The sequence below is a fragment of the Grus americana genome, chromosome 2, assembly GCF_028858705.1.
Source record: "Grus americana isolate bGruAme1 chromosome 2, bGruAme1.mat, whole genome shotgun sequence".
NCBI classification, from domain to species: domain Eukaryota; kingdom Metazoa; phylum Chordata; class Aves; order Gruiformes; family Gruidae; genus Grus; species Grus americana.
In genome coordinates, this window is record NC_072853.1 from 161,279,196 (window position 1) to 161,305,354 (window position 26,159).

At 39.8% G+C, this 26,159-nt stretch overlaps 1 protein-coding gene across 2 annotated transcripts in view; it reads right to left on the reverse strand.

The window, feature by feature from the left end:
• ACTR3B (actin related protein 3B) overlaps positions 1-25,391 on the reverse strand; it is an 88,437-nt gene extending 63,046 nt beyond the window's left edge. The window contains exons 1-9 of one of the 2 annotated variants that reach the window (XM_054818792.1): positions 25,191-25,385; positions 17,706-17,761; positions 15,750-15,874; positions 14,643-14,753; positions 14,169-14,264; positions 13,906-14,013; positions 12,473-12,616; positions 11,698-11,871; positions 9,491-9,583 (exon numbers count right to left, since the gene is read on the reverse strand). In XM_054818792.1, coding sequence (XP_054674767.1) covers positions 9,491-9,583; positions 11,698-11,871; positions 12,473-12,616; positions 13,906-14,013; positions 14,169-14,264; positions 14,643-14,753; positions 15,750-15,874; positions 17,706-17,761; positions 25,191-25,234 — 951 coding nt within the window. In that variant the 5' untranslated portion in view covers positions 25,235-25,385. Of the gene's footprint in view, positions 1-9,490; positions 9,584-11,697; positions 11,872-12,472; positions 12,617-13,905; positions 14,014-14,168; positions 14,265-14,642; positions 14,754-15,749; positions 15,875-17,705; positions 17,762-25,190 lie in introns of both variants that reach the window. The other variant, XM_054818791.1, reaches the window with a different exon arrangement.
• Between the last annotated feature and the right edge of the window lie 768 nt (positions 25,392-26,159).

Below are 26,159 nucleotides of genomic sequence, written 5' to 3' on the forward strand. Positions count from 1 at the left end.
CCATAGGAGGTCTATTGTCCCATCTAAAGAAGAGTTTTACATAGAATATGTTATTACAAAAGAGAAGGATTCCATTAAAGTGGTGAGTTAGTACCCTACGCATGCAGAGCAGCAGAAATAAAACACTACATCGGAAAGTTTCCCAGGGATGCTCATAGTAAGCAGTTTTAGCCCTAATACCAAATAAGGCTCTAGCCCCATCATATTACTGCTAGTGTCTTTCCTAAAGCCGTAAAGTTATCTAGAACTCTTTTTTTTTATTATTATTTTAAGAGTTAAACTCCTAAACATAGCAACCAGCAAGTCCAATGATTCTTCAAAAAGGTACCACACCTCCAAAGGGGACTGCAGTACAGGGAAAGGCATGATGCCTTTCACTTTTCTTATCTATACCTGCTTGCCTGGTATCACTTAGTTTTCAGAGCAGAACCAAAAGCCTCTTAGCCTGGACTCGTACTTAGATTGTAAACAGGGGTTTTAGAATTTCACATCCTTAATTCTGATAATGCGGAGTCATAGACTAACAGAGAAGTCCTTTTAAAGGTGGGGGGATTCAAGACAGGAACCTTAGAACATAACATCGGTGGCACCAAAATGCCTTTCAGGACGAAAGTTCATTTTTCTATGTGACAAAACTGCACGCGTGCCCTTGCATGCTGCTGCAACTACAAACCAAAGTGCCAATTAGTGCTTACTGAAACCACTTGTGTGCCTTAGACACACATCCACAGGAACTCAAGTGAGATCAAGTTCATTACACACAGGTCAAAGAATCATCTCTCAGTGACAGTTTTTGACACTGCAGACCAAGACTGCAACATAATTATCAAGGAATCTCTGAACCACCCTTTTCAGCCAGAAAGCCTGTACACTGATCTGAAGGGTCAAAGACATGCATAATAAGCGTTCACACTTGCAGGGTGTAGAAGTAACTGCTTAGATTTTAAGCAACAGATAACAAGGAAAATTTTGTTTGTGACTTGTAAAGTGAGAAGTTGTTTATTAATGAAAAAAAGTTTCTTCACAGCTTCGGATTATCTACAGTATAAAAGAGTGCATAATAAGGCAGGTGCACTTAAAAGAAAAGCACACATTCCCATAACATTACTGAAACATTTCCCAAAAGAAAGGGAAGGACAGAGAAGAGGAAAGGAGCCATATGTATAAGCTGGAGCCAGAAACCACAGTCCTAAAATTTAAGGCAGAAGGAAATTCCCCCTACTCCCTCCATACACAACAACATCTCTTCCCCTGCCTCACAGTGGTCACGCACTCCACATGGGAAAAGAAAATTGCTAATGGGGAAAAAAGTCAACCACCAACCTAAGTGATAAAACAGCAATTAAAAAGATGCCATCAGAAAATATTACCTGGAGATAATGAAGTTGCCGAAGATGGTGAAAGCAATAATTCTATTCAAAGCAAATTAAACTTCAAGTATACTGCATAAAGTTGACAATACTACCACTAAAAATAGATTTCAGAATACACCTGAAAATAATTTTTTTAATACATCTGTGGTGGGTTGACCCTGGCTGGAGGCCAGGTGCCCACCAGAGCCACTCTCTCACTCCCCTCATTCACTAAACAGGGGAGAAAAGGCATAACGAAATGCTTGTGGGTCGAGATCAGGACAGGGAGAGATCACTCGCTAATTGTCGTCACGAGCAAAACAGACCAAACTTAGAGAGGGAATTCATCTGATTTATTACTAGGCAAAACAGAGTAGAGGAATGAGAAAATAAAATCAACTCTTAAAACACCTCCACCCACCCCTCCCATCTTCCCGGGCTCGACTTCACTCCCGGCTTCAAACCTTCCCCCCCTCAGCAGCACAGGGGGACGGGGAGTGGGGGTTACGGTCAGTTCATCTCACGGTGTTTCTGCCGCTTCTTCATCCTCAGGGGGAGGACTCCTCTCTTCGTTCCCCTGCTCCAGCATGGAGTCCCTCTCACGGGGTGCAGACCTTCAGGAGCAAACTGCTCCAGCGTGGGGTCCCCCACGGGGTCACAAGTCCTGCCAGCAAACCTGCCCTGGCGTGGGCTCCCCTCTTCACGGGTCCACAGGTCTGGCCAGGAACTTGCTCCAGCATGGGCTTCCCACAGGCCACAGTCTCCTTCAGGTGCCTCCACCTGCTCCGGCGTGGGGTCCTCCACGGGCTGCAGGTGGAATCTCTACACCCCCTCATCCTTCCTCCATGGGCTGCAGGGGGACAGCCTGCCTCACCATGGTCTTCACCACGGGCTGCAGGGGGATCTCTGCTCTGGTGCCTGGAGCACCTCCTCCCCCTCCATCTGCACTGACCTTGGTGTCTGCAGAGTTTCTTACATCTTCTCACTCCTCTCTCTCTGGCTGCAAAAGCTCTCTCTCCTAAGTGTTTTTCTTCTTCTTAAATATGTTATCACAGAGGCACTGATTGGCTTGGCCTTGGCCAGCGGCAGGCCCGTCTTAGAGCCGGCTGGCATTGGCTCTATCAGACACAGGGGGAGCTTCTAGCAGCTTCTCACAGAAGCCACCCCTGTAGCCCCCCCGCTACCAAAACCTTGCCACGCAAACCCAACACAACATCCGAGACCAACTCATGCAACTACAGAGTTAACAGCAACACTGGGAGGAACTTTTCTTATTCCAGGGTTAGAAGCTAAGAGGTTACATCTTCCTCAGATTACGATCATTCAAGTACTTCTACACACTGAAATAAGTCTAACAATAATACCAGTCAAGGAGAACAGAAGCACTAGGGTATACTTGTTGAAAAGGCGAGTTCTCATTATCACATATCTGTACAAGCCAGGCCAAGCAGAATTTTGGATATAAGTAACTAGGTAACACCACCTGCCATTATAAGATGGTTAATTATACAGTTACAGCTCCCCTGCTCCCTGCACTTCTTGTCAGCACTGGGCCAAAGCTGTGCTAACTCTTTAGTAGAGGACTGCTCACGTATGGGCTTCAGTAAGTTACCACAACTCAGCAGATCAGTCTTCTGCAAGGAGGTCAGAAGCCAGGTAGTCCTCACTCACAATGAAAGCAGAATCCACACACATTCCCCACCACTCAAACACCACACCCACCACAAAGAACCCAATGAAGGTGGGAAAAGACAGTCAGATCAAAAAAAACCTCAACCAAATTCCGAAAAACAACCAAGAAGCCACCCCCCCCAAGCAAATACCTTCTCTGAAATAACTGAGTATAAACACAACCCAGTAATTCCAGTAACAACTTAATGAAAAACATAACAATGAAGCATGCTAAATACCTCAGTGGAGAAAGCTTACTAGCAATGTTTGTGTTTTCAGCCTGCCTGGGAATCCTCCGACCTCCCAGAAAAAGACCTCAAGGAAGTTCAGATTTAAGTATCTGTTTCCAGCTGATTCCTTTAAACGAGACTTCTGAACTTACTCTGGTCAAACACACTTCTGCTGGTTTAACAGCTGTAAGCAAACCACAGGTTTCACAGCTAACACTGACTATCATACCATCTAAAGGAAAGAAGCTTCAGTTGATTTTTACTTTTATAGCTAACTGGTTGAAAATTTAAGTTGTTTCAAAATAACATATTCCCTTAGAAGAGGTCCTGTGCATGGGTTAGGGCAATCCCAAGCACCACTACAGGCTGGGAGGAGAATGGATTGAAAGCAGCCCTGAGGAGAAGGACTTGGGGGTGTTGGGGGACAAGAAGCTCAACATAACCCAGCAATGTGCACTTGCAGCCCAGAAAGCCAGCTGTGTCCTGGGCTGCATCAAAAGAAGTGTGACCAGCAGGTTGAGGGAGGGGATTCTCCTCCTCTACTCTGCTCTGACGCCCCCCGGAATACTGCATCCAGCTCTGGGGGCCCCAGTACAAGAGAGACATGGAACTGTTGGAGAGAGTCCAGAGGAGGCCACGGAGATGATCAGAGAGCTGGAGCACCTCTCCTATGAAGACAGGCTGAGAGTGTTGGGGTTGTTCAGCCTGGAGAAGAGAAGGCTCCAGGGAGACCTTATTGTGGCCTGTCAATACTTAAAGGAGGCCTATAAGGAAGATGGGGGCAAACTTTTTAGTAGGGCCAGTTGCGATAGGACAAGGGGCAATGGTTTTAAACTAAAAGAGGACGTATTCAGACTAGATATAAGGAAGACATTTTTTACAATGAAGGTGGTGAAACACTGGAACAGGTTGCCCAGAGAGGTGGTAAATGCCCCATCCCTGGAAACATTCAAGGTCAGAGTAGATGGGGCTCTGAGGAACTTGATCTAGTTGAAGATGTCCCTGCTCATTGCAGGGGTGTTGGATCTAGATGATCTTTAAGGTCCCTTCCAACCCAAACCATTCTGTGGTTCTATAATTCTATGAAAAGAGGAATGAAGATCTTCCACACACCTGAAAAAGCTAACCACAACAAGGAAATAATGACAGCAGGCCATTTCTGGAAGGAAACCAGAGTCTGAACACCAATCATCTCAGAGGGCTGGCAAGAAATTTCACACTTCTCATCCATACCCTTTGCTTCTCTTATGAGCTCTAGGATATTGAGTTTCTCTCCATATCATTTCTAGTATAATGCCTGTACAGTGTAATGCTGCAGAGATATGAAGCTACCTGAACAAAGCAACCCGGTTACTGTAACAGAAATCTCTGCCTAAATAAAGTTTACACAAAAAATCCAAAAAGTTAAATTAGCTTCTGCAGAACAACACTACCAAACACAAGGTGCTGAACAGGTTTGTGCATCTTTACACTGCACCTTGTAACGTGGCATAAGCACACTCTCAGCTGGACACTTCAGAATTTGCAGCACCAAACTGAGAAGCATCCACTGCTTTTCTGGTAAATATGAACTTCAACAACACATCACAGTTTCCCTTCCTTCAAAAGGATAGCCTAAATTAAAATTGTTTAACATGACACAACCACACCACCAGAGACATGTAATGAGAGCAATATATAACTGTTAATAAAAATTATTATGGGTAAAAATTGGGAAGGTTCACAGACCGTTAATAAAAATTATTATGGGTAAAAACTGGAAGGTTCACAAGCTGAAGCCAAGTACTTCATGAGCAAGTGAATCAATTAAGCTACGTGCCTCTGTTAATTTAGCTAAAAGAGGGTAGTACTTGCCAACATTGTATGGAAAGTATAAGGAGAAATATTATACATATCAAACAAATACATTACAGAGAAGTAAATGTATTGTGAGAAACACTATTGTTTAAATTAGTTTGACTTTTAATGATGAAGAAACAACTTCTGTTCCTTGAAACTCATGAGTTTCAGTGTTCTTTTAACAGCCAGAGTAATAGCAAAAGATTTCAGCATGACTTATGGTCATGCTGTTCTGCAGAAATATGCCTGCACTCAGATACAAAAGTAACCACAAGATACTGCAGATGTATTGAGCTACTGTTAAACCAGCTACCATGGGTAATGTTATAAATCTAATTACAGCTGTGATAGGAATAAACAGGGCTTCTCCTCAGTATTTCTGTGCTACGCTAACAGTGTTAATCACTTGGGGCTTCCATGTGACGTAGCAGGAATACCTTTCCTTTCCCATGTCTTATCATCAGTGCCAATATGATGCAGACCTAACAGCCTGGCAGTCGCTCCACAGAGCCTCTCCACTCTGTACTTACTAATTAACAGCAAACATTGTCATTTTGCTGGAGCACAGAGGAGAAGTCAGTTGAACCCTATCCAGTCTTCTGCTTGAGGATATCTACAATTTCAGAGAGGAAAGGCAAGAATAGGGTTGATACAGGAAATAAGTCGGGAACCACCCAGACTGTATTTCGCCCTGCAGCTTGCAGATGTCCAGCCAGACACCACACAGCAGTCTGAGAGCGCCATCTACACACCACACAGCACATGTGTAGCTGTTTTCACCTGAAGTATTTACCAGCAATTCAAGTTAGAAGTGATGCTAGGGGGATGTTCACCACGCCTTTAGCCTCTCGCACCCCAGATCTCTCCAGGCTTTGAGGGTGGTTTGTTATGAGCTGGGTGGTCAACAGTTCAAACTTTTGAGAGAATGCTGATACAAGCAGAGTCCAGATCTCAATTGTATCAGCAAGATCAAGTTCACCATTGTCCCCAATAGCTGCACAGCCAGCTAAAAAGTCATCCTCTCTAAGGAAAAGAGCCAGTATCGTTAAAATCCTAGATGATTTACCTACAATAAAACACCACACTTGCCAATACACTACAGTCCCCACATCATGCAATGTTTTCAGCCTGAGAAGCTAGCTTAAAAGTTTGAGGTTAAAGATGTTACAACTCAATTCATCATGATTTTAATCATGAATATTTAAACATGCTTGACTAGGATGTTCCAGAGATATTTCTGACATAATTTACCTGGTTTCAGATGTCACTTATCTTCAATTCTTTCATCCATATATTTGTGCCAAAAACACAGCAGAGAAAAGTTGACAGAAATCAATTGTTGGGACAGCCAGTGACCCTACACTTACATCCTTTCTACTGAGAGAAGGCACAGACCTCAGAACTGTCAATGCTGTTCTCATCTCCTGTAACCATCTAAACTCTGCAAGTATCTGGGGAGAGACTCTGGATGGGGAAAAAGGAAGATGAAGTAGAGCGTGGAGTAAGAGTGACAGTTTCTGAACCTTTTACCAACAAAAAAATACTGTTTATTAGAATATCAGACAGTTTTTAGAATTTCTGAAAGCCCTTTGTCCACCTCTAAAGTTATTATAAGAGTCACCTAGTGAATATAGTTAAATTCAGCTACTCTTTTTCAACATTAAGTACCAACACTCATGCCCTAACTGACAAATGTTAGGACAAGTTTCAGAGCATTTCCAGGTTGAAAATTGATTTTTTAAATAGCAACTAGTATTGAAAACATCCAACACTAGCATCTGTTGTAGCTACACCACGGAGCAGATGTTTCCCACTGATGCAAGCCGAGCATGCATTAGTTACACTGCGTTTCATAGTATGCTCATAGTAACCTGAAAGCTGGGGGAAGGACCGCGTTTTTCTGCAAACCACAGTACCCATTGTGCTACTGCTCTCTCCTCCTACTTTCTTTGCATTTCTGTGATATCAGTTATCCTATATACTTATATAAATGTAGGTATAAGGAAAGGTTGTGGAACAGTATTTTAAGAAAAAAAGAAGCTGAAGAAGTCTCAAAAAAAAAAAAATAGAACTAGACAAGCTATACACCATTCTTCCCAAAGAATGCCATAGGTGATGCAATGCCTCACTGAGCCCCATAAAAGCATGATCGCATTTCTAGCTGCATGCAGGATGGGTCATTTTTCAATGGAATTCAACACACAGGAATGATCAACATAGCAAGGATGCCAGATTATTTCAGCCATGTGATAAGATACAAAATTACTCCTCTATCATTTCACCTGAGCACTCACTTTAAATTTCATTCCACTTTCTGAAGATTTGGGTTTGTTTAAAAAAAAAAAAAAAAAATCCACCTTATTTCTTCAAATTTCAGTGTAAGTCTCCTGGCACCAAACCCAGCAGCCTACCTATCTTCTTCCATTTTAGTAGAAAGCAGCTCATCCCAAGCAATCCAGAACTCTCAAGTCTGTGTTGGACACAGAGACACACAGAATAAGAATATATATCAATTCTTCCAAGTAATCACATTAAGATGGTGTAATCACAGGAATTGAAAGAGTACATTTTTGGCAACCATTATACAATTAAAAAGGCTTCATCACATGTGAAAGACTGTGCTTGGTATTGAACAGGCTATGGGATCTGGCTGAATAAGTCAGTCTGATGAAGGTCCTGCTGGTCCAAACATCAACATGAGGTAAGATAACTGGCCTCATAAGACAGATGTTGATCAGATCGGGAAACAGGGATACTGGCAATAAAACCAAAAAAGAGAAGTACCACAGGACATCAAAAGATGGGTTGTGAAACAATGCTTCGAAGGCTACATATCACATATAATCTGCAAGTAGGGTACTTGCAGGTCTTGCCGGTATTTTCTCCATGAACACTGAGAAAGAATCCAAATACCTTTGACAGAAACCCAGCTCCAAAGCACGGGGCCTCGGATGGCCACCACGCAGCACTGTGGCACATGAAACTCATAAACCACAGAAACTAAGAGAAAGTATGAATGGACTTCTGCACCTATGCACTGTTTTAAACAATAACAGAGATGCTCGTCCCTCTGCAGCGACCGTGTTTAAAGAAGATAGCAACTATTAGCATTAATAACTACTGACATCTATCACTAAATTCAATAGGTAATTGTGTAACATTGTTTTAATTAAGCAAGTATAATGAAAAACAGAGAATGGAAAAACAAAGTCTCAATTAGCAGCAGCCAAGGGAAATTATTTGCCTGCTGATTATAGCAAGGAAAGAGGAACTTAACCTCAATTTTGAAACGCCACTTTCTGGAATCAGTACTAATCCCTACCCTACCAAGCAATGAAGCTATTGCTCTATGGCAACTTTGATCTTTCAGAAAAAAAAGCAGACACCCTAAGCACAACCAGACACTAAGAGTTTCCTAAAACCTTCTGCAACATACCTAAGCTTGAAGCCATTGAAGACATCTACTGCAAAATTCACTCCACATATAAGCTTGTTAAGTAGTTTAACTTCCCGTTTTAACCTGCTCCACAGATTTGCTCTGAAGCATTATGTCTCATTGTAGATTACAGAGTACGTTTATTAGACAATTAAAATAGACTGCACAATGTTAATAGTTATGAATTACCCTAAGATATGACTTAGTTGGAACTTAATGCTCAGTCTAATAATGAGGAAAACTACCACCTTTAATGAGTAAGCAAACCTCTCCATGCTGTTACTTTACGCTGTTATTTCCAAGAGGGCACTACTGCTGCACAAGCAGAAAACAACCAGGAAGCATAGGATGTGCTGCCTATACAGAGAGAGCTTGCCATAGGCCATGCCTCTCAGTACCTTCCTCTTCATTTCTTAAAGAATCAGTGACTGAAAGTACTCTCTGGACTACACCCTTGGCAAGTTTAAGCAGGCCTAATTTTTGTATCCTAAAAGATTTTAGGTATTCAGGTACTTTAATACTGGGTTCAATACCTGGCTAAAACCGTAGAGACTATGAAAAAAAAAGGTATTTGAAACCACTGCTTAATAAAGCAAGAGGCGGAGGGGAGTGAGAGGGGTGAGACCATGACGTAACCCTTAAAATGAGCAAAAGCCAAAGGCCTTCATGCACAGGAATTCACATTACAAATGTCAGATACAAATAACATCGCTCTGTCTCAGTTCCTCAGGGATAATGCTTACCTATGTATCAAGCCACTCTTACTTCTTTCAAAAATAAAAAGCAGCAAATATCAAGTACTCTTCATTCAGAAGTGGTACTTTAACTTGAACTTTACTTCTATTCAAAGTTCACATTTCTCATAGTAGGGGAAGTGGTAGATACGTATATGCTTCATGATGATGACGTTGATATTTAGTCATCAAATAAATTAAGTTAGTCTTACAACAGAAAGCCCATACCTTATATAATGGACGCCGGACATCAATGGGACAGTTCTGTATAACTTCATCAACTACATCCGAAATGGATTCCATAAAATCAGGATTAGCAAACTAAAATGAAAGAAAACAGTCATTAGATTTTTCATCCCAAGAAAGAAGAAACAAAAAGGTAGAAGTGAGACTTTAGAGAGATTTAGTAACAGCACTTTTAAAGGGGGTGGGTGGGAATCAAAGCCAGTATTACTCCTGCTCACCACTTATTCTACATTATAACAAACCCACTTCTGTGATAGGGAAATGAGAATTCCTTTTTCTGCCGAGAAATTCATATTCTCTTCCTTGGTCATAAATTCACTGTTTACAGTTTAGATGCTATGGACCTACTATTGCATGTGATGTGAGTTTGAGTTCTCCTGCAATATTAAACATACTGTTACTGTGCAATGTGGCCCTGTCTTTCAAGTGAAATCAAAAATATCAGTGCGCAAATTGAACGTTCACCTGTAAGAAATTTTCAACCCTACTGAAATACTTATGTTAAATTACCACCAAAAGTCCTAAGCACACACAAAATCTCTAATATTCAAAAAGGCATAAATATTCTAAGGTCTTGAGTGGGAGTCACCATCAATGCAAACATCAATACAGTACTAATGTAAATTTCTGCATTTATAAATACTAGAGAGTCAGAGTTGCTAATGCTAGAGAACGTTCTTGGACTAGTAGTCATTTGCCCACTTAAAACTTAACATAAGCTTTAAAAAAAAAAGAACAGTTCACAGCCTAAAGATTAAACTTTGAGAAATTAAATGAATTATGAATAAATAATAATATGTTATTACAGATATATTATTATATAACTTTAAAGCTTTCCCAGAGGTGTAGCAACTATTTTGGGATTTACATCCTAAACAAGATGAAGCATCTAACTGGATGAATAACAAAAGCCAAAACACAAGAAGTATGCATTGAACTGAAAGAGAAATTAGCAAAGGAAGTTGGCTTGGAGATCGGGAGCCATAAGAATGGCATGAAAAATCCCCAGGAATTCAAGATAATTTCTATAGTAAGAATTAATCATGCAAGAAGGTAAAACATGAAGCCATACAAATTAAGAGAAGAAAGAAGTGGTGTTTCTTCACACGGAGAGTTCTCATCTGAATGAGCTATAGCCAGAAAACTTATGCTAAGGTCTCCATAAAGATATTGATAAAACAGCAGGGCAAAAGGAAAAGGTAGAAGTGAGAGTTATGGCATCCAAAGCAGAGTATAACATGCTCCCAGACTGGGGACCACAGAACCGACATGTGAAATTGCAGTCTGCCAGCAAATACCATATGGTTGGAGAACAGCAAGTAAAATACCTAATTTAAAAAGTGGAGAGATAATCTGGATAACTACAAACCCCAAAGCCTAACTTCAAGAGTATTAAAGACTTCAGAACAAATTTCAAAAACCGAAAATAGGAAAAGATTACAAGACAGCTTTACCAAAGTCAGCTTTTACTTAGCTAACTTGATACCCTTTAAGTAAAGAGTTAATGAAGCCTGGCAAGAAATTCTCTTTGGGTGCAGTACAGATCACCTAGTATGTTTTTCTTGTCTAGAAAGTCAGTTCAGTTTGTTGTGTTTGGTTTTGTTGGTTTTTTTTCAATACAGAGCCAAGAAACTATCAAGAAATGAAGAACATGGAAATTAGTCCTTTATCCTGTTCCTAACAGTCTTTGAAGGGACTATGGAAAGAGGAGCTATTAAAATGATGTCTGACATGGGATTCAATGCCTCTCTGTAAGATCACAAGGGTAAAAAGAAGGGAGGACAAACTATTTAATGTTGGCACAAGATCAGATGGCTACAAACTGACCACAAAGAGATTAAGGCTAGAATTTAGACAAAAGGTGAGAGAATGAGGTTTTTTAATATTCTTCCAACAGGAGAAGGGTAGACCAAGGGAAACTTCACCAGTGTTAATTGACTCAGTATCAATAGAGAAAGCACACAAAAGCCAGTATCCGTGATTTAAAATATTATCAATGCAATGCTACTCGCACTTTTCTGTGCCTATGTTATCTGAGGCTGTACATGGCTCGCAGTCAGGAGACTGTACTGATATCTTACTTCCACGTGATGGCACACTGGCTCCAAAAATGATAGTACCTTCCCCCTCTGCTTCACTCACAACAGTAAAGTTTCAGTAACTTCAATATTGCTAGTCACTATTCTTACCTCAGGATGAAAGAAAATTTCAGGTCCAAGGAACCTTTCATAACCGACATCTATAACAAATTTGGTTTTGTTGATTGCATTGATGCCAGTATACTGTTTGATCCATTTTCGAGAATCTCCATCGTACTTGGCAAATTCTTTTACTATGTCAGGGCAAATGTAACAGTATTTCTCCTGTTAAGAAATACCATGCATTAAAAATTGCCAAAATAATAATTCCATCATTGAATTAAAGTATAACACAATTAAAAGACAAAAATATGTGAGCATTCTTACAATGGGGCTGTTCAATAGATGTTCTCACCTAAATGACTACTGAAGACTCAACCCTACGAGACAATGCACATGGCCTATTTGATTCAGTAAGATTGCACACCGACTCCTCTAGATCAGTCTCTCTCAAAATGAAAACATCACAACCATTAGGTTTATGACGATAAAGAAGATCAACGGCAAGCTCTCACTGCAAGATCAGACCCACACAATCACCCTACTGATGTTTTTTATTAAATTAAAAAGCAAATTTTAAACAAATCTAAAGCTTAAAATGCTGATTTAATCTGCAGAACATATTCACTCCAAACAGTCTAGCATGGAGATTTTCTTCCTCTTTCTCCTTCCCCCGCACTTGATTGGATAAACAACCAGAAGCTTGTGTAATTACAATACACTGCCTACATTTGCATTTTTAAAAGAGCCACTGGCAACTTGTTAAAGCCAAAAAAATTAGCTCAAAGAGTTTTATTTATTTATTAAGAGATAAAGAAGGGTGTACCTTTATGGCTTTTGCTGTCTCCAGAGATTGTTCAGGAGGAATTCCCACCTCCCTTTCCCTTAGGAGTTGTTGAATAAAGTATGTAATGTCTCTACCTGCAATAGGAATATGTTTGATGCAACTTCCAATTACATAGCCTTCTGCCTATGTAGGAGGAGAGGAAAAGAATATTTAGGGAAAAACCTACAGTGTATCAATAATTAACAGCAAAACTAACATTCATTTTTATAGTTGTTTTGATTTTTACAGTAAAATCTTGAAACTGTAAAATTACTAAAAAAAATGTGCAACCCACTGAAAAGTGGATATTATTTTTATTTAAAAGACCTTGATTACCACATATAAAGAGATACAGATTATCTAATAGATACGCAAATGATAGATGATAAAAATCTTGAACACATTAGAAGACAAAGTCTGGTCAGTTGGTTCCTTTTAGGCATGATCTGAAAAGCAAACGTAATATAAAATAGACCACTCATGTCCTGTTTGAGAGTGAAAAATGAATAGGAAAGAGTATAAAATTTATTAAAATCCTCACACAAGAAAAATTCCACGAAGTAGTATCTAACAATAAGCACAATAAAACCAAGAAATCTATTTGTTGAATTTTTTTCAGGATGCGTTTACTGAAAACACTGGTATTGCTGAGCCAACATTACTTCTTCCCTTGCTTTTTTTATATTTTTAAGAGTTTCATATGGGAAATGCTGGGAAAAACCAGCATTTCCCATATGAAGAAAATACTGAGAAGACCTGATTAGTACCAACATGCAAGATGAAGTTAAAGGGAATCAAATTTTCATTTCTAAAATAAGTGATCACTCAAGCATACTGTGTGCTTCAGAAATACACAAAATGACATCAGTGGAACAGATGCCACTATGCACAGGTAATTCTATATTTTAAACATCCTAACATAATTAAGCCATTTGAGATAGACCATGTATATGAACACGTGTTTATACCAGCTTGTACTTGTTTCCACACAAGCAGAGATCACTAACTTCTAAAATACAATAAAATTATAAAAAAGCACACATTTTCAGTTGTATTAAACAATCAAGATGCAGGACATCAAAAAAGTTAGGTCATTTCTTGTCAGACATTTGGAGATCCAAAATTGTGATAAGCATTAAACAGAACTGAGGCATCACAGTAACAAAAGGCCAAGTTTTACACAGAAATAGCCTTTAAAAGATAGCCTGTGACCTTCTTTTAGTCTGCAAGCTAAACTCATTTTCTAACTAAGTTCACATAAAATACATACTTTTCAAAACAATCATAAGGGAGGAAAAAATCCCTAACAATCAAGCAACACTAAAAATTTAAAAATAAAGTTTAGTTTGACCACCTCTTACTTAAACCTATAGTAAACAAACCGTGTACTTGTCCAAACCGCTGATAATTTCAAATTGCATCTTGTTACATACCACAGGAATTACATGGGTCACTCCATCACCACTATCGATGACAATTCCAGTCAAAGTACGTTCTCCAACCTGCCGTGATGTCCAAGAGGCAGCTAAGGCCAACACTGCCTACATGAGAAAGAGTTTATATTTAGAAGCAGGCAGAGTGTGCTAATTTACAATCTCAGAAAATACTGTTTCAAACATTTTAGACATGTGCATACAGAAGACTATACATACTGCAGCTATACTATACTTTAGATGTATATATGCACTTTATTCACCTGAACAGCAATGTAAAGTCCTGGTATGTTAAATGACTCAAACATGATTTCTGCAAGATACTCTCTGTTTTCTGGTGTGTTCAATGGAGGCTCTGTCTGGGGAGGTAAAAAAAAAAAAAGTTAAAAAAGCATCTCAATAAAGTCCTAATGACTAGCTTGGTATGGTAATAATCAAACTTTGAAAGTTTTCAGTGCACTCAAAATAGACAATTTCCAATAGAATTTAAACAAAGTGACTAAAGCTTTTCAAAACCAAAATCCAATCTGCACTAGTCTGCATTACAAAATTAACAGAATTTGGTTGTAATGTAGCTTTACAGATTACTTTCCTCTTCCACTACCCATATCCTTCAGTTGCTGAAGAAATAAAAGACACATACAGAGGAAAATCCCCCAACAGAGCTACTTGTGCTTGGAATATTATTTAGTTTTCCTCTTACAAAAATATTTTCTCACCCAGTCTCATTAACTCACCATTAAAAAATAGTGATCCTCAGGTTCAGCTCGTAGGTATTTAAAAATGACCTGCTCCATGAATCTCTCCATGAGGTCCCAATCTTCAACAATACCATGTCGTATAGGCCACTGAAACAAGAAAACTAGTCAACACTCTAGACCATACAAGGACAAACAAACCAGAAACTGGAACAGCCTAAGTCCCCAAACCCTTACATCTTCTGCAAGAATGAAAACAGCTCATCTCATGGTCACCTTATCAAATCCTCCATTCTAATTTTAATTTAGAGGCACTGTTTGAAGTTATCTCCTACTCCCAGGTACTTCAAATTGCAATTCTACCTTGCAGGACTAGAAGCCAGAATCCAGACTCTATTCCTAATACTGCTATTGCTCTATTGCAGCACTGTGTTTTAATCTCTTTTTTGTATCAATTTTATCATTTAAGTTGAGAATCACACTTGGCTTCAATATGCCTTCCAATCTATAAAAAGAAATAAAGACCATATAGGCTATATATTTTTCAACAAAAATTCTGGCAGGGATGATGTTTACATTTTGTTCAATGTTAAGAACACATCTGACATTTAAGTAATACAGTAGGATGTATAAAATATGATTTTTTCCACATAATTCATAAGCCAGTAACATTTTGTAAGTACAAGAAGTCCTTTACTAGGGTATGGAAAATATGATTCACAGAAAAGCTGCACTGAAGACAGCCATCCACAAAACAATTGTGACATTCCCTGAAGTAGAAGTATCCGACACATTCCCCAGTTCATATGCCATGTTAAGAGGATATACTTTTAGCAAGAATTTAAATATTCAGTGTTTATGACTATTTTAATAGCTAATAATTTTGAAAACCCAACGGCTGCACTGTATATCAATGGATATTTACAAAAGGGTTCAAGCACCTGTGACACAGGACAGCACTAATACAACAGACATTTAAAAAAAGGTAAAGTCCTGAACAAAACCACTCAGTTTTTAAAAAGCAATGAAAATACTTTACAAAAAGCAAATGTGTGTTTTACATGACTATCAAGAAGGCCTAGAACATTATATACTAATAAAAATGTGAAAATTTGGAAAGACTTCTTAAAAATATCCAATGCTTACCTTTGTGGCATAGGTAGGTTTATCTATGGCTTCATCTCCTATGAAAAAGTCCAGATCATCAACGCCTTTCATTACCCTTCTCTGAGCCTGGTCACCTACTTTGGCTGATTCTCGGATTGCAATACCTTAAAATAAAACCCAAACAAATCAAAACAAAATTAAAACAGTTAAATACAAAGAAATTAATATTTAGTTACTTAAGGATTCTTTTCCAGAAATAAAAATTTGACACAGAAAGTATAGTTTCCAGAAAACAAAATTTACGACAAGCCAATGTAGCAAAGTTCACTCTCACTGCGACACACAGGATTCTGGTCACCCATCCCTCGTTAATGTAAATAATAACTTAGAGAAAATCTTAAAAATGTATTCTGTTACAGACTACAGCAGTCACTAAACCCACACAAGTGTGGCATTCCACCGGAAATATTCTTTAAGCCAATAAGTAACATGATTTTCTGAGTTTCAACTCTGAGAATTAAGAGCACAGGGGGAGAAGAAAATAAACTATGTACTTCAGAAATAAGTATTGGAGTCATTGTCTCCATTGGTGAGAAGAAGGAAGGGGGAAGGGGAGAAATCAATTTGCAGCATTACAGAGAAATCTTTGGAGACACTTACACTTCCCATTACCAGGCTGCAACTATCACTAAAATTATTATATGATGGCTGCTATAGGCAAGAAGATGAGACAGCAAAAAAACCAAATCTGGGGCAAGCTATAAATAAAAATGGAATAAAGTACTCTTAAAACATAGCCTTATTTATATACAGTTTTAATAGGTCATAATCAGGATCTAAATAACATACAGTAGAAAATGCAGAGTAGACAGACATCTCCACAAACGTGCCAAATACTATCAGCACCAAAAATTACTGACAGGCAAACAATTCTTTTGGAAAGACATCTAAGCCCCAACAAGCTTATAGTTTTATAAAACAGGATTTATAACAAATTCACAGGAAACTCCTGCTATCCCACTTCTTTAACATAAGACATTTAAATCTTTACCAGTGGTTTAGGTTTGGATTTTTTTTTTTTTTTTTACAATGCTTAAAATAGAAAGACTATAACCAGTACTGCAGCTACATTTGTAAAGAGCACATCCCCCTCCACCTCTTTGGTCCTCAACTACCTTTATTATTTCCTCATCTTTACACCTTCTACTGTGAGTAGCTACAAGGCAGTGTAGATACATTAATAAATAGTTAATTGATGAAGTTAACAAAAAGTAAAAGGCAGTGTTTAACATAAGTGGAGATAACAGATGCCATTACAGATGTAAATACATAGTGAGTGCAACTATTTATAAATATATATACCATTTGAGAGAAACTATTAAGATGACAAAATCAAGAACATCAGAAAGGTATCACATTTTAAGTAAGCTTAACATGCAAAAAAATAAAGAGTAAATCTGCTCAACAAAGCATGTTAAATGGGCAAAACCATTTTAATTAGTAAACACACAGCCAAAAAGAACATTTTCTAATAAGAACAACTTTTTTTTGAATATTAAACTGTCTACAGCCCCAGACAATGTAAATAAGGCAGACACCACCTGTACTTCAGTACTTAATTTGATTGGAAGCCTTCCCCAGATTATCCAGGCAGTAACCATGGTGTCAGGTAGACAGGAGGTAAATTGCATTCTGTCTACTCAAGAGTCCTGGCAGAAAAATAATGGAGATAAAAAGGAAATTGGACTGGAGTTCTCTTCATCTTTGTCATAGCAACCAAGAGCTGATTTAATGAGCAACAGTCCTAGCTAACTGCAAACAAGGAGTTCTGTTTAGCTACACTAGCCAAAGATGCTAACGCAATGAATATCACTTCTCAGATGGACAAGAGACTATGAAGGCTGAGTTGGGAGTTGGAAAGCACATCATTTACCCATGAAACTGCTCAGTGATAGCGGTGTATATTAGAATTTGGAGGGACAAAAAGTTACTCACATGATGGGATAATGAACTGAGGTTCTGTATTTCCTGCATAGCCAAGTTTTGTATACCTAGGAACACAATGATCACAAGGTCATTAAATGCACTTAGATGTAAAAAAAAGAAAAAAAAATACTTTCAATTCACTACAATTCTTAAAGTGAAGGCCAAACAATTGCATACCACATCTACAATTTTCTGGGTTATGCTTTCAAGTGTCATCCTGCTGAGAAGAAAACTCAGAAGTGGTAAATATTTTAGGTATTACTTATTTTTCAGACACCTTCAGCTCACAAATGTTGGTAGTGTTTTTTTCAAACTATGAAGTCTGAAAACTCAGCTCTTACTTTGTCATAACCAGTCAACAAGATGGAGAAAAGATGGACAAGCCACATTCCACCCTTTGGTAAAAAAGGGGCTGTGCAGATCTCACCTTTCAGAAAGCTACCATGACCAAAGATGTCATTAGACTTTGCATATTTGTTTAATATTGCCAAATACAGAAGAAAAAAAAATAGCGTGTCTTAAGTACAAACCACAGTTCAGAACTCTAGTTGCAATCCCGATACAATTCCATTTCATGCCTTGCACAAACCACTCACTTTGTCACAGGTATAGTATCTGTGTGTGGTAATATACACATACTACACCCAAGTAAGCATGCACTGATAAAATGCTTTAGAAATGGGCAGCAGATGGTATGAAGCATTGTCCGTCTCTTAATACACATATAGTATCTATTTTAACAAGTAAAGGATCAAGAGAAAAAAGAAAACAGTAATTTGGGGAAGGAAAAGAAAAAGAAAAGGAATTTTCACACAAAACCTTGAATCTCTGCATGGTATTACTGTCTGCAGGTCTTTAGCAGCTAGAAATAATTAACATGCCAGACTATGAAAAACAGCTCTAATTCCTGGGGGTGGGGGGGGGACTGGCACACAAAAACAAAACCCAATTCAGAAGTAGTTTCAAAAGAAAAGCCAACAAAAATAATTGAATGGTTGCAGAGACCGAAGTCTTTCCCTAATATTTTCAGTAGATTGGAATAGAAGTACAATAATAGCATGATTTGAGGGAAATTAGCATTATTCACATCCATTTTTTCCATGAAAACCTAAAGCCATGACATTCTTAAATGAGACCAAGCACAACCTAGGTCCTAAAGTGAATTTAGGGTCTTTGCCTACGTCCTCCTCTCAATATTTGCAAACAATATTATGCCAGCACTAAAGCAGAGGATTGCTTCTTCATTAACAGTTTGAACAGTAAGTTCCCTTTTATGGAATATTTGGTATAAAAACACTCATTAAGAGTTATGTTTGCTTAGATAAAGGAATTAAATCAAAACTGAATTAGCAAGGACCTTGGAATTTAAATATTATATTTACAACATCTCTTCAAAGCTATAGCTTCAATACACTTCAAATAATAGTTAAAAAACCCCAAAAACCAAAAAACATTTTCCCCAAGGCTAAAAAGACAAGGACTATGTTTTGGGGGCAAGGGTTTGTTGCATTTTTAGTCATCATTATGTGGGCATATGCTTTCAGTCTAAACCAAAATGTTTATGCATACTTTCTGTGGCTCTCAAAAAAATATAATCAGGACATTAAATTAAACTGATTTGTAGAGAAGACCGTTACTAGGAAGAATTCTTTTTAGGATTATTATTGCATAGCTTCTTTACATTTTAGAATGAGGCCTACCCAGGGAATAGTGTTCAAGCATAACAAGCAACAACAGGAGTTACACTGGGATTTAAGACAAATTACAGGATACTTCCTCTTCACTTCTCTCTCTGAAATGAGTTTTGCTCAAGTGCACGTAGCGAGGACCAAGGAAACCGTTTTTGGATTTGACAGACCTAGTTCTGAGACTTAGAAATGGCAATCAGGCAGAAACCTCATGAAAACAGTCCTTCAAGCCCCAGTGACAAAACCCAAAGTTAATATATACAAATATACACATATACCTAAGCATGTAAAAATGTATATATATTTTTATATTATTTTTATATATGCGTATGCATATATATAGACACGCACACACACACAATTAAAGGTTCCTGCAATATAATCAGAAGTCAACTAACTCTGGCCAAGAGGTGAATTCAGATTGCCATCTTTCCCCCCCTCTACACACATGCTAAACTCACACCCACTCACAGTATTAAAAAGAAAACACTCTCTAAAAGTCAACTTGGGCTATCAGTCTGCAATAGCTTTACCTTCCCTCTCAAGTAGGGATCAGATCCACTTACTAGAATAACTTACAAAGTTACCAAAAGCCTATAGATCAGTATTTTACAGATTTATTTTTTCACCAGCTGAATTAACCCCAGTTAGAACTATGGGATAAGCTTATTACTCAGTATCAGTGAAAAATAGTTCTCTTCAAAGAACACATCTGACAGAAGATAAAAATTGGGAAAATTTCTTTTGCATGCTATTAATCCATGAAGGATTAATACTAGAATTTTGAGAATAACTAAAATCTTAGTTCCATGTTGATGCAAGTAAGTAAAAAAAAAAAAAATGCTGTTAAAAAATTCTATTTAGCATCAAACAAGAGACAGACTTGAACAAGCAGCCGTATTTCAGGTGTTTTGACAAAACCAAATGGAAGGATAACTCAAACTACTCTCAAAACTACTGAGGAAGAGAAGAGAAAAGACGCTACGGTTGTGCTGCCCTTTTCTATCCAGTAGCCTACTCACTCAGGACATGGCAGATTTGGTCCCAGATTTTTCTTCTGCCCAGCAGGACCCGAACACATTCCACCTCTCAAAGCCATACCCAAGAGTACATTAAAGTGTTTGGGTGACCCACTTCAAGGACCTCCTACAGAGATTGTTCCCTTTTATACAAGATATTTAAATATTCATTGACCTGAAAGGCTCTGGACTTAACCAGTTAGAGAGGTAACCTGGTCTCCAGTCCCTTCTCCAATGAATATTTAAGCATCTAAAACATAGGGTTTTCTCTTCTGGGTTACAGCCTAGCAGACTAATGGTAATGTAATTTACAGATCACAAGACGTTGCAAAGACAGCTGTAGGGAACGTGTAGATAATCAGTATTCCAACTTAATTTCATTAGAAGTAGCAGATTTATTGCCAGTGAGATAGGAACCTACTGGAAACTCTCCAAAATATAGGATACTGGAGGCTGCATTAAAGATTAGTAGAAAACTGATCCAATAGACTAGGGCTATTTCATGCAAAGGGATTTGGAGGGACTACTTATTAAAAAAAAAAATCACTGCAAATTACTTTTTGTTGAAGCAAGCAGTTTCTAAAAATCCTGTTGTCTCCTACATACTATTTTCTCAGGCAATTAGTTAGTACACAAATCAATTTCGCTAGTTTTCGCATAAGGAATGGTCATCCTAACCCTGTTCTCTTCTGAGGTCCTACCATGGAAAGACAGAAAAGCTTCCTTGGAAAAATGACTGCAAAGATATGCAAATGGACCAAACTCAGAAGCAGGTGCTGCACCCTCAACCACTTTAAACAGCAGAGACATATTTTGGAAAATTCTTACTAGAGCACGAGAACAACATAATTTAGGCATTTAAAAATCACAAACTCAGGCAGTTGCTTTATCCATCTCCAAACACAAGACATTTTCTCTGGACAGGTATGTAAAAAAGACCAAAACACAGATGTGAACATTTTAGTATTTCCTCAAATTCTATTGCTTTTTGGCCCAGATCTTTAAAACAACATGTTACCTTCACCAAAAAAAAAAATCTCTAAGTAGATAGATATGAAGTGACTGAAAACAGCAAAATGCTTTAAGAAAGTCCTGTAAACAAACAGACCTCTGTAAAGAGAACACTTTCTCAAGACTGCTAAGATGCTAAATAACTAACAGTTATTACTGCCAGCACACCTGTGATGTGATGCTGTCATAAACAGACTGTATTATCATTATTACAAATATGCTGGAGACACTTGCAATACAAGGTCTACATGAAGATGTGGAAAGGCACTTTGGAAATGAAGGAGGATGTGATGAAGGAATGGGAACAAAGAAAGAAGGGATGAAGGAGGAAACATCAAACAACAAAAAAATCTATTATATCGGCTCAATTTACCCAGGAGCACCAGCAGCCACTATAAGAATAAAGTGTACATTACAGCCATTGCTTTTTTTGAGAGCACCTAGCACTTTACAGGACTGAAGCCTGTGATTATAAACAACAGTTAATTAACCCAGGCCCCTTAGACCCAGAACCGCAATTACGATAACGCCTGTTTACAAGTCTCACGTGTAAATAGCAGAGGTAATACTTGGCTAAAACGACTCATTTAGCATCAGAAATATAGTAATAGGGGGGGAAAAATGTAACATGTTCTAAGGTTCCAGCTATCTTTAACAGCCCAGCAACAACAAACAGCCTAAGCTTCAAATTTTAAGACAAGTCCAGCTCGCTTCTCCCAGAAATCAAGTATTTATCTCTAAGCTTATCAGTAAGGCTTTGCTGAATTTATTTTTCTTTACTAAAAGAAAAATGGAGTGACATCAGTAAAATACACCCAAAATAGAAGTATTCCTCAGTGTCTGCAAATACATACACTGAAGAGAAGAGAGGTATTTTAAGCCATCTTTGTTTCACACACCCACCTACTAGCATTCTGATGTCCCACAGCTAAATGCCAGTTAATAAAACTAGTTATGAAGTCTAAAGCTACTTAAAACTGCCACACGAGAAAGGCCTGGTAGTCCTAAGAAACTAAAAATAGCATGCCCTTCTCCACAAAAAGACCAATAGTAATGTGTAAACTGATCACGAGGAAAACCTCATGCATGATCAAAACTGAAATAGGACATGTCATTTGCAAATACTAATGGAACAGACGATAGCAAATTATTACCACTGTCTGCAAAATCTGCCATAAACTGTCTCTATTTATAAAGAAAGTTCAAGTCATCTATCTAATAGAGAAAGGAACATTATCCTGTCCTGCTATGATGATATGTTTCTCACTGAAGGTCTGTACCTATTTTCTATACACCTGTTGTTCCTTTTTTTGAGAAATTCCAGTGTTTTACAGGACTGAGGCCTGTGGCTGCAAACAACAGTAAATTAAACCAGGCTCCTTATGTGCAAAACAACAACAAGAGTCTTTTCACAAACTTCTTAAATCCCCTTACAGAAAAAGAAGGGGGATTAGTGCCTGGACAAAGCACCTCATTCAGTACCAGAGATGTAAGTAGAAAAGTGTATTTTATACACATAATGTTCCATAGTGCATGTCTGCATATACCTTTTCCCTTCTGCTATGCTCTTCCAAGTTTTTCATCTGAAAGCCTTTTCATGAATAATTTGAATGAATTGTTTGAAGCTTGTAACCCAAAGCAGATTCATTCTAACAATAAGAAGGTTTTCAGCCCACACAGAGGAAAATTCCAGAGACTGCGTATCAATGAGTCAAGCTACTTCTTTTGGCTGCTTTGGTTCAGACTCTTATTTCTTCTTGAATTCTGCAAGATAATTTATTTCAAATTCAATAATCTCATTGCTGAGAAGTCTTCCACATTTCAGTGCCCTGCAGTGAAGCCAAGCAGAAATCCCATCAACTGAGACACCATGTTGTCTCATGTGAATGAAGATCATTTGAAGACATGGAAATGCAAAGTTGCATCACTTGGAGACTATCCGAACCCTTCCTGAAACAAACTGATACAGACAAACTCCACCAGATTTTCACCATGCAAGCACTAAATCGATTTTAGAAATTCTACTTAATAATTCTGTGTCACTATTATTTCCCTGAAAGGACACAATAAATCATTTCCTGTCCTTATTTTGTACAACTGTTGGTCACCACCAATATCTACTGATAGTAAAACACTGGAATCACTCCACAAACTGAGAGCAAAGAAGGTCTTCAGCAAGACACAGACGAATTGTACTTAATGCATTTTCTTGGTTTTGCTGTTTATACTGTAGCCATTTTAAAGGATCCACCTAGAGCTCCCATTTCTCTCCTTGAAGAACTCTTCCAAACTGTCAGGTAATATTCCTGTAACACTAACAGTTCTGTGGAGAACAGGTATTTAAAATATCTTCAGCAAATAAATAGAAAAAACCTGAGAAGCTACCAAGGAGTAGCACAGGCAGAATTACATGCACGATGGAACCCAGTCTCTATTCTACTCCCAAAGTTTCCACCTGTGGATTCCAGTATTCTCCACTGAGGGGACAGAGTTGATTTCTGGTAAGATAAGGTATAAACAGAAACAGAACAAGAGACTTTTAAAAGTTTTGTGACAGTTGAACAAAGATGTATTTCAAAATATGAAACACTTTTCAGGAGAAGGCAATGTGACACCCCATCGCTGGAAAGTGCTTCCTGTGGTTATCTAGGAGGTTGGGTTTGTTTAGTTTGGTTTTGGAGTTTTGAAGATGGCTCAGTTTTGTCTCTTCTCCTCCTCAGAGCTGTCTGTAACTGTTTGGCCAAAGGAAAGATATTAGCAAAAGCACACCAGATATTCAGTATCACCTTCATTACAGCTCCCTGACACCTCCCACTCCTGAGGCACAGCAGAACTGGTCTATCGGATGATGAATGGGTCTTCTCTAGCCACAGACACGTAGGAAAGACCTGTTCCTGAAATGCCTCCTGAGCACAGCCTCTGCAATTTAGATTCGTTTTAGTCCTCAGAAACATGAGAGTTACAATACTTGTGGTTTGTCTAAACGTAGAATAAATCTCACACTGATTTGACAAAGGCGAAGAAGGGATGACCTAAAATACCAGTAGTATAAAACAGCTAGCTCCCATCTGATTGCGGGCCAGAGGTCAATACCGGGAAAGGTTCAAGATGTACATGCTGTCTAGAGGCACAGCCAGATGCAATCCGGCAAGGCCACTGTGGTCCTAGAGCTCTGCACGAAGGAGATGCTGCAGCCTGGCAAGCACACCTCACCTGCCTCTGGACCACAGTCAGTGCCCGTTCGTAGCTCCCAGGCAAAACAAACGTGTCCCCTCTCCCCAGGCAGTCATTTGAAATAAGCCATCCCCAATTTTAGCATTTTAATTATGCAACAGTTTAAAGTCAGAGAACGTGAACGAAAATTGGACCCAAGAGGAGAAAAGGGCACATGGAGACACACCATCCCCGGGGGCACACGGCCTGCCCGGGGCACACGGCTGGGGCACGGCAGCACTGCCCTCCACCGGGCTCCCAACGGGGAGGAAGGACAGGACGGGGGGTACCCGGTGGAGAGCGGTGGGTGGGCAGCAGCGGCCACCCCAGCGGCAGAGGGGCCCGGACGAAAGGAAGACCCTCTGTCCCACAGGCGACAGGCCGAGAAAGGATCGGGACACACGGCAGGAGCCCGGACTCGTAAGAGGGGAAGGGACTCCCCGCTGAGGGCCCTCGCCAGCGGCGGGAGGCGGCTGAGGGGCGCCGGCAAGGCGGAGACAACCTCCCGCTCCCCAGAAAGGAGACGGGCAGCGCCGATCCCCCCCACCCCTGCCCGCACTCACCCGGTGCCTCCGTCTATCACGCAGGGGGGCAGGTAGCTCGCCATGCTGGGGAGCCGGCAATGCGGGCCCTACACTACCACCCAGGCCGCCGCCGGCTCCCCCGGCCCGGCCCGGCCCGGCCCGGCCTCACTGCATCGGCAGCGGCGGAGCGGCGGGCACCATGCAGCCGCCTGTCAGCGCCGCCCCCAGGGCGCATGCGCCGCCCGCCGCCGCCACGTGACGCGATCTCTGCCGCCGTCCGCCCCCGCCGCTTGCGGGCCGCCATCTTGGGTCAGGGCGGTGCGGGGCCGCGGAGTTGGCAGGGTGCTGCGGGTGGTCTCGGCGTGCTGCCGTGGGCTGTGGAGACGGGTGGAGAAGCTTGTCAGAGGCCATGTGTGTCAGCGCGGCCGTGGCCTTGTTCTGGGCTCGATGCCATACTCGCCTTCCAGCTTTCTGAGGGGTGCTCCTTCATCCAGGCCGGTGCCTTAGGCCTGTCAGCCAGGGCTGGCCCTAGCAAGGACACACTGGCCAGGATGGATTTCATCAGCTTCAAAGCTGCCTTCAAGCCACGTATGACCACAAAGGATACAGTGCATGGCAGGGGGAAGAAGGGGTTCACCACCCCCCAGCAAACACTGCAGATGGTGCTGCCGTTCAGAGCAAGACGTGCCTCACAGTTCACGTTTCAGTGAAGGTGGGGTTTGCCCCAGGAAAAAACACCAACATTGAACCAGTCAATTGTAAAAAACACAAAGCTGTGTTTCTTTGGGCGCAGGTGGCCACGCTGCAGCCCATAAATCCTCCAGGTTGACTGTAAACAGTCCCAGAATACAACATAATAGTACACTTAAAGCACTTGAAAAAAAAAATAGGCTGTAACAAACATCACCTGCAAAGTTGTTGATACCTAATTTACATACAGGATAATGATGCCTCATATGTGACTCAGCCCTGGTCACACTGCAAGTGTGTGGTAATGCCAGAAATAGA